Source organism: Helianthus annuus, chromosome 17 (genome assembly GCF_002127325.2).
Source record: "Helianthus annuus cultivar XRQ/B chromosome 17, HanXRQr2.0-SUNRISE, whole genome shotgun sequence".
In the NCBI taxonomy this organism is placed as follows: Eukaryota; Viridiplantae; Streptophyta; class Magnoliopsida; order Asterales; family Asteraceae; genus Helianthus; species Helianthus annuus.
Genome location: NC_035449.2, coordinates 15,128,716 through 15,137,686, shown reverse-complemented (window position 1 = coordinate 15,137,686; position 8,971 = coordinate 15,128,716). Strand labels below are relative to the sequence as shown.

Genomic DNA, 8,971 nt, shown 5'->3' with positions numbered 1-8,971 from the left:
ATCGATCCGGAACTGATACATTACGTCTAGCCAATGCACACTTTGTCGGTAATCTTTCCATCTCTGCCCTCCAAGCCACTATTCCGATCTTTTTTGGGACCCAACTGTTCCATTCAAACACTTTATCGGTTCTTGTACGGCCAACCGAACCGAGCACCCTCTTAATGCTTGCAACGCTAAACGACCCATTCGCTTCATGCTGCCAAATCCAACTATCCGGAGCCATCGATCGGGAGCGGTTGTTCAACACCACCAACAGTTGCTGTAACTGGACTTCTGCTTTTTGGCCGAGAACTGTGACAGCCCAGGCCCAATTAAACACGGGCCCAGATGATGAAATAATCCACCTTTCTGCTACCAAACAATCCTTGTGGACCTCTACTTTAAACAGATCAGGAAACAGTAAATAAAGCGGACCCAGTTCAATCCAAGTGTCTAACCAGAAGTATGTGTTCTGCCCATTACCAACCACTGATGTTATAGCCCCTTTTAGATCGATATTAGCTTCTAATAAAGGTTGACTAATGCTGTATATACTTCTCCACGGACCTGAAATTGCATTTTTTACCGGAATGTCGTTCCACGCCCTTGCCTTACGGTGAATTGCCCACACGATTCTACGCTATAATCCCGACTTATCTGATTTAAATCTCCACCACCATTTGGCCAACATGGCCAAATTTGCATCTCTTAATGATCCAAAGCCCAACCCCCCATATTCGATAGGCGCGATTGTTTTATCCCACGCCACCCAATTCATTCTAGCTTTCTCCTCCGAACCACCCCAAAAGAAAACTCTACGAATTTTATCTAATGCGTCAATTACTTTTGATGGTGCCTTGAATAACGAGAAGTAGTATGTTGGCAACGCATTCAACACCGATTTAATTAGTGTTATCCTCCCACCATACGACAATGTTTTCGCTTTCCAAATTGATAGCCTACTTTTGAATATTTCGACCACCGGCTTCCAATTCCGAGCCAAGTTCATATTGGCTCCAATCAATAATCCAAGATGCTTGAACGGAAACGTACCTTGTCTACATCTCAAGATGTGTGCCATAGCTTGGACTTCATCTTCATTCACTCCCACTCCATACACACTACATTTGGTTAAATTTACTTTTAAACCGGAAACCAAATAGAAACATCTCAGGATTCGCCGTAAATTATTAGCATTCGATAATGACCATTCCCCAACGAACATTACATCATCCGCATATAGCAAATGAGACAAGGAGGGCCCATCATTGGACACACTTAACCCATTGAACAACCCAACAGAAATCGCTCTTTTCATTATACCTGAGAGGGCCTCCATAACAATTACGAATAAGAAAGGTGAAAGCGGGTCGCCTTGACGCAGCCCACGGGAACATTCAAATTCCCGAGTCGATGATCCATTCACAAGTACAGATGCTCTAGCTGAGACCAACGTAGCCATAACCCATGTTCGCCATTTATTGGGGAATTTCATCTGTGACATGATCGAGTCAAGAAATGTCCAATTTACAGAATCATAAGCTTTGTTAATGTCCACCTTAAAATACATGCCACTCCGTTTTGTCTTTTTTAACCAACTAAGGACTTCATTTAGGATAAGAGGTCCATCCATGATATTCCTCCCTGCCAGGAACGCCGACTGTTGTTCGGAAATCAAATTCCCCACCACACCTTTTAGCCTATTGACCAAAACTTTGGATATGACTTTGTTGATTACTCCAATGAGGCTAATGGGTCTAAAATCTGATGGGCCCACCGGATCCTTGACTTTGGGGATCAATGAAATAAAAGAAGAGGTACAACTTGAATTTAAAGCGCCCGTGTCATAGAATTTGTTAAATAATTTCACCAAGTCCTCCCGGAAGATTGACCAGCATCTTTTAATGAACTTAAAATTGAAGCCATCCGGCCCTGGTGCCCGGTCCCCATCACAGTCCCATACCGCTGCCTTAATTTCCTCCACTGAGAAAGGCTGTTCCAATATGCGTGCCTCATTATCCGAAATGGTAGCCAGATTCGGACATACCAATTCGGCCTAACGGGCATTGACTCCGTAAACTGATGGACGTAGAATTCGAACAAGGACTCTTTCACTGACAAAGGATTAGTGATCCACGTTTCGCCTATCATTAACCCATTCAACCGATTCGTGCTGATATTGGAGTTAATAATGTGATGGAAATAGGCAGAATTTTCGTCTCCATCTATAGCCCATTTGGATCTTGATTTTTGTCTCAAATCTAACTGTTTTATTCTGTCAAATTCAGCTAAATAATTCCTACAATCCGCCCTCTCGACCAATTCCTCTTCCAATAACATCCTTTCCTCCGCCAAGTTTTCTATGATTGCCAACCTCCTCTTCTTCCTTTCATAAATACCTTCCCGATTACCCTTCTCCACTCTCAACCAAGATTTCAACCTATTCTTTAACCACCTTAGTTTAATAGCTAATGCAAGATCTTCTGGACCCGAAAACGAGAAGGAACCACCCACCTGAATTACGTAATCCAGAAATCCGGGGATCTCAAACCAAGAGTTAAAGAATCTGAACGGGATGTGGCCATAGTCCGACTGGACAGTTGACAATATGATAGGCCTGTGATCCGACGCAACCCTATCTAAAGCAAGCACTGTTGCATTTGGCCATTGTTCCCTAAAACCCAAGCACACAAGGAACCGATCCAATTTACTTAACTTTTTGCCATTATCAGAAATATATGTGTAATTTCCCCCACCCATATATATTCCACCAAGCCAGGCGAGAGGATAAATTGGTTAAACACATCTGCATTCGCTTCCACAAATTCGGAATTTAATCGTTCACTTGCATCCCTAACCTCATTAAAGTCTCCCATTAATACCCATAACCCTTGCAAAGAATTCTTAATCTCCAATATTTCTGACCACAGTGCCCTTCTACCCGCCGCCTCATTTGGAGCATAAATGTTCATAAAATTGACACTACACCCCGTTTGTACAAGGGAACCCGAAACCACCATAAAGTATCTGTTTTTGATTACATTAACGCACCTGAATATTGACGGACACCAAATACACGCTAGACCTCCGGATCTACCTTGAGAATTCTCCACCGCTACTTTAAATTCAGCTCTACCCCAAAATTGACTAAACATAAAATTCTCCGCATCCTGTAATTTTGTTTCCTGTAAAGCAATAAAATGGATCCCATGACTAGTTTTGAGGCCGCGAATCCAGTCCGCTTTCCGACTGTTCCTTGCCCCCCTCAAATTTATAGACAGACAATTCATCTAAAACCAGTTGGGACACCTTCTTCAGCAACTAGCCTCTCCGTCGCTGGAACGAAACCGTTGAGATCAACCCCAATTAATGACCCGACTCTGATTGTAGCCTCCACTTCTTCCTCTAAAAGCTTCTGTGAGTTCCCATCGGCTGAACCATCCCCAAGCTCCTGACCCGAATCACCAGCCTTAGACCCCGAAGCTACAGCGAATGGAATCGAAGCATCAGACTTATCCCTAGGATCCGTATTATCATTCTCAGCACCGTTTTCTCCAATATTGCTAGACCTGTCTCGAACAGGAGTGTTGAGATCTAACGGCTCAAAACTGGGTCGATTAGGCTGGTTGTAAAGTCTCTGGGTGGGCCCCTGGGTTGACCCAATCGAGGGTGGACTGCGTTCCTCTCTATTCCTTTTTTTTGGGCCCAAAGTTGGGCCAGTATCATTTAATCCGAATGGTTATATCTTAAAATAAATATATAACTGAAAATAAATTAGAAACATGTACAAAATTTTGAAATTATAAAAACAAAAAGGGTATATGAAAATATTTATAAGTTATATTATACAAGTAATACAACACCTTCCTTAGACAAATCTTATATTGTCCGTTTTGTTCTGTTTGTCCATTGAAGAGATGTTGGGCCATAAAAAATTTCCTGCATCAGAATATCATCAATACGTATTGGGCGCATCCGTTGTGGAAAAGCTGAAAACTCATAATTAGCGTGCTTATGTGAGGGTAATATAATATCTAGCATATGCGGATGGGTGACTTTTTGTGAAGCAACTAAAAACTCAATAGCTCATCTTAAGCAAAACGGACAATATTGGTGGGTACTACTCAATACTATTATACAAGTAATACAACACCTTCCTTAGACAAATCTTATATTGTCCGTTTTGTTCTGTTTGTCCATTGAAGAGATGTTGGGCCATAAAAAATTTCCTGCATCAGAATATCATCAATACGTATTGGGCGCATCCGTTGTGGAAAAGCTGAAAACTCACAATTAGCGTGCTTATGTGAGGGTAATATAATATCTAGCATATGCGGATGGGTGACTTTTTGTGAAGCAACTAAAAACTCAATAGCTCATCTTAAGCAAAACAGACAATATTGGTGGGTACTACTCAATACTTTTAACAACTCATAAATAAAAGCTAAAAATATACAATCGTCGGTCATGAGGTGTGATTTTATATCCAATTGAGAGAGGTCAAATTTTAAGAAAACGATCTGATACACTTATTAATAAAAAAAATACTGACCCAAAAATCACCCGACCCGGGACGCCCCTCTTGTTCCGCAGGTGACTAACAAATACATAATTTGTTTTAAACACAATTGTTAAGATATTCGTCTGGTTGGTTGGTACTTTCATAAGTTATAAACAGTACAAAAGATGGACCAGCCAGATGTTAAAAACTGAAATTACCCTTTAAACCCAGCAAAACATGATATCTTTTTCCTGCTACTTCAAGTCTTCAACTGGTACATTTTGTGGCATTTCATGTGATGCTTTGCACTCTGCAGGTAACAGTTGCTTTCTCATGACCACTTTTTTGAAACAGTCCGCGTGTATTTGTTTTTAACTTTTTTACCAAAATAATTAAAAAAAAAAACAAATTTTGATTTTTAAAAAGGAATACTATATTCAAAAGACATGAAAATTGTTAACTACTAACATTGGAAGTTTTGATCAATGATCAAAATTCAAACACATACCCTTTTGGATTGGCGTTGTGTTAAAAATTAATTCACAAGAATTAACATCATATACGCACTTGGGTGTGGCGCGGTGTTTGTGTGGTAGTGAGTACAACTCACGACCATTTGCCATTAGAGATGGTTTAAAAGGTATTTAATTTATTGTAAATCTCAGTTTTACCTTGGGCTGAGAACAAACTCACAATCATATCTTTATGTTATGTGGATTGGAAACGAATATACATAGTAATATTCCACAATCATATCTTTACTTGAAGGCTTTCGTATTTTTTATGTTTCGCATATTAAATTGCAAATTTTGCAAAAAAAAAAAAAAAAAAAAAGAAAATAACAAAAAATAAAAATACATAGGTGCATATAATATTTGACTCTCAATATTCCTTTTATCTTTTAAATTTTGGCTTAAATAGCCAATCAATTTAAGTTATGATGCAAAACATATTTTTTCTAGAATTATATGCTTGTGTGCTCATCATGAAGGTGGCTCGAATAAGTTTGGACTAAAACCAAACTCACAAATTATGTTTTTTCTTGGAACGGAAACTTTATTAAAAAAAACACTACCCTACAAGCAAGACGCTAGTAGGCCGCACTACAAACAACACAACACCAACACTTACACAACAAATGATTTCTATGATTTTTTATTAATGTATAACATGGGTCGAGGGCATATCTCAAGTTTAGTTTTAGAGTTTTCTCTTTCCTTTGTACTGGTTTCATAATAAAACGAATCGATGCAGACCGAGTTTCCGCCACGAAGCACGAGAAACCCCTCTAGTTAACACAAATTATGTATTGAATCCGCGTCATGCCAAAATTCACACCATAAAAGCACTATTCAAAACAAGATAGTAATTATGTTTATCTGCTTATTTAAATTTAGAAGTTTATTTTCAAATAAGAAGTCTCGGGTCAATATCATCCGTACCCTTTATAGTACATGTACAAACGTACAATGAGTATCAGATTCCTCTACTAAAAAAATGTTTTTGCAGATTTAAATCATACCCACTTCAAACAAGTTACCGGATATCATCTAAACAAACAACCATAGTTTCTTGAAAATGAAGGCATTAGAGTGGCTAAGGCCTCTTGTAGAGAAAATGTCATGGGACTACTGCATTGTTTGGAAGTTTGGTGATGATCCCTCTAGGTATTATCATCAAAATGTGTAATAATTCTGTTTGGTTAACTCTAAATTTGCGTAAACTTATCGGGTTTTTAAAAATTTTCAGGTACATTGAGTGGATTGGTTGTTGTTGCAATGGTAGCAGAGGTGTTTGTAGAAATGTCAAAGAGGAAATTGATGCAACAAAAGTTCATCTTTCTCCACTATGCAGAGACACTTATGTTAAACACTCAGTGAATACAAATGCTTGCTTGAAACTAGCTAACATTCCTTCTCATTTGCCTCTGTATTCTGGGTATTCTTTTATATTATTTTGTATATCTATTGTTTTTATGGTTAATTACTTAAGAGGAAGGTTAACGTACATTACAGCTTAACGTACATCACGTACGACAGGTAATTACGCACGTTCATTTTAAAATCACGCACGTTATAACTCAGAAATCCAAAATCACGCATGTTGAAACACAATAATCATGCATATTGAAAACATTAATCACGCATGTTATAGAACAAATCACGCACGTTGTCGTACGTGAAGTACGTTAAGCCGTAATGTACGATATGCTTTAATGTTTGAATTTGAAACTGGAATCAGGATACATGGAGAGGTTGCATTGTCAGCTCAACCAGCTTGGAGTCATGTAAGCATGTCATTAGTATTTATATTTATAAATATTGGTGAATTCATTTCGAACATCGAACCAACGGGATCTCAACGTTTTCATGCGTATTTAACAGGATGAGACTGGAACCCAGGTTTTGATTCCGGTCAATGGTGGTATGATTGAGCTCTACGTATCGAAACAAGTAATACCCGCGTGTCACAATCTATAAACAACAATCTAAAAGCGTTTCGAAACTAATCGAGCTTAAAACGTTGTGTTTTAGGTCGCTAGAGACGAAAAGATGATAGAGACTCTTATGGCAAAGTTTGATATCTTATCTCAACACATGGAGCAGGTGAAAACCGACGGATCACCGGATATTTCAAGCCCGTGGAGTGGAAACTCATCGCTTGTTTCGGCTGGTTCAAATCATGTTTCACCAACTCAATCCATTGATAAGCCAATAAACTTGTCGGTCTATACTATCTCCGAGCAAGCGAAAGAACACAAAAATATTCGGCAGAAAACTAGCAAAGGTCAATACCATGCAAAGAATCTTGTGACCGAGAGAAACCGAAGGAATCGAATCAGAGACAGTCTTTATGCTCTACGTGCTTTAGTCCCGAATATTTCCAAGGTTGGTTATTGTATTTAAGTGAATGAATTTTTATTCGTTTTAGTTGTTTAATCTGAAATCTTGATCAGATGGATAAAACTTCCATAGTTGGAGATGCGATCGATTATATAGAAGAGTTGCAAACTAATGTTAAAGAACTTCAAGAAGAGCTTGAGAGATTGGAAGAAGATGATTCCAAATCCCATTTGGATGAAATAGAGGTCTGCAAACCGAAAAAAGCGCATATACACTCACCTACAAAAGGGCATAGTCTTGTTTCAACAACATCAAACAGAAAAACCGAGGTTGATTCGTGTTATTGATTTCCGTGTTTATATTTAAGAGTTCGATGCCAAATTTTTAACTTTTAAGTGTTTGTTGGTTTAATGAAGGTTCAAGTGGAAGTACACCAAATCGGGGCTAAAGGTTTCTTGCTTAAACTAGTTTGTGGCGAACAACGAGGGGGGTTTCGAAGAATTATGGAGACAGTCGATTTTTTGGGACTTCAAGTACTTGATGTCAATGTTACTACTTGTTATGGCAAAGTGTTGAACATTCTCAAAGTAGAGGTATGATTGAGAAATGACAAGATTATCGCTTGCTATGTGACAAATTTTGGAACAAATATGTAATTTTCTTGATAGCATTCGTGTTTGACGACTATTTTTTTATGTTTGTGAAGGCGAAAAGGAATGACTTTGCAGCCAAGAGTTTGAAAGATTCGTTGCTAGATCGTTGGTGGAAGGGTCGTATGCTTGATGATAACTCCACAAAGAGCGATTGATGAGAAAATTGTGATCGTGAAAGTAGGAATAGTTTATAACCAAACCGCCAAGTATTCGAATGTTTATAACATCTCTAATTGACAAAACTAGTATTTTTGGCCATCTTGTCTAGAGTTGTACATACCAATATTTTAGAAGAAATGACCTATTTATGGTGTTGCAACTTGCAAGTTTATTGTATATAGCAAATGCTTAAAATCAGTAGTGTTATATACGTAGTTTTCGTATAGAAATTTTTGGGTATATACGCTTAAAATTAGTAGTGCTTAAAAGCCTGTGGGCCAGATTAAAAAAGTGCAGGGTCCTTGTCTACAAACTCTGGGCCTAATTGAGTACAATCAGTACTAACCAGCCCATCTTGTCTGGGCCTTCTGGGCTTTTCATTTAAACCAGTTTTTGTAGTCATTGGATGCTTAAAATCAGGTAGAGGTCCACAAACAATTATATGTGTGTGTCTTTAAATAGTTAGTGATACTGTGATAATCATTATGAACACGTAAGTTTAGTTACGGTTTAAGCGTCAATAATATTGTTGATAAACACAAATTTGTCCTCTAAGAAGGGGTAGTGTGGACTTGATGTCTGATGGTCTAACAGGCACAATCCCTCCATCACTAGTGAAACTAAGTTTTTTGTCCAAGTTTAGCGTTGCGTATAATAAACTATTCCTTCTGGAGGCCAACTTTCGACCTTTACCCTGGGTTATGTGGGGAACTGTTTATGAAGTGTCCGGAAAATCAAGACTCGTTATCTGCGGATAATGAGGTTTACATCCTTCGTTTGCTTGCTTGCTTGCATTGACCGGGTTTGGAACTGGTTTCCTAGCCACTGTCATC

General features: G+C 38.5%; 1 protein-coding gene across 1 annotated transcript; it reads left to right on the top strand.

The window, feature by feature from the left end:
- Positions 1 to 5,984: 5,984 nt before the first annotated feature.
- On the top strand, positions 5,985 to 8,305 carry LOC110921892 (transcription factor bHLH90). Its single transcript, XM_022166217.2, has 8 exons — positions 5,985 to 6,150; positions 6,233 to 6,421; positions 6,725 to 6,770; positions 6,868 to 6,936; positions 7,018 to 7,371; positions 7,440 to 7,655; positions 7,743 to 7,919; positions 8,033 to 8,305. Exons 1-8 carry the CDS (start codon positions 6,062 to 6,064, stop codon positions 8,132 to 8,134), a joined length of 1,242 nt encoding a protein of 413 aa, XP_022021909.1. The 5' UTR covers positions 5,985 to 6,061; the 3' UTR covers positions 8,135 to 8,305.
- Positions 8,306 to 8,971: the final 666 nt, after the last annotated feature.

Excerpts from the sequence above, each read along its gene's own strand:
- LOC110921892 (XM_022166217.2), top strand. The coding sequence starts at position 6,062 with ATGAAGGCATTAGAGTGGCTAAGGCCTCTTGTAGAGAAAATGTCATGG. Across the intron at positions 6,771-6,867 it reads CTCAACCAGCTTGGAGTCAT|GATGAGACTGGAACCCAGGT; the intron begins GTAAGCATGTCA and ends CGTATTTAACAG. Across the intron at positions 7,920-8,032 it reads TGAACATTCTCAAAGTAGAG|GCGAAAAGGAATGACTTTGC; the intron begins GTATGATTGAGA and ends ATGTTTGTGAAG.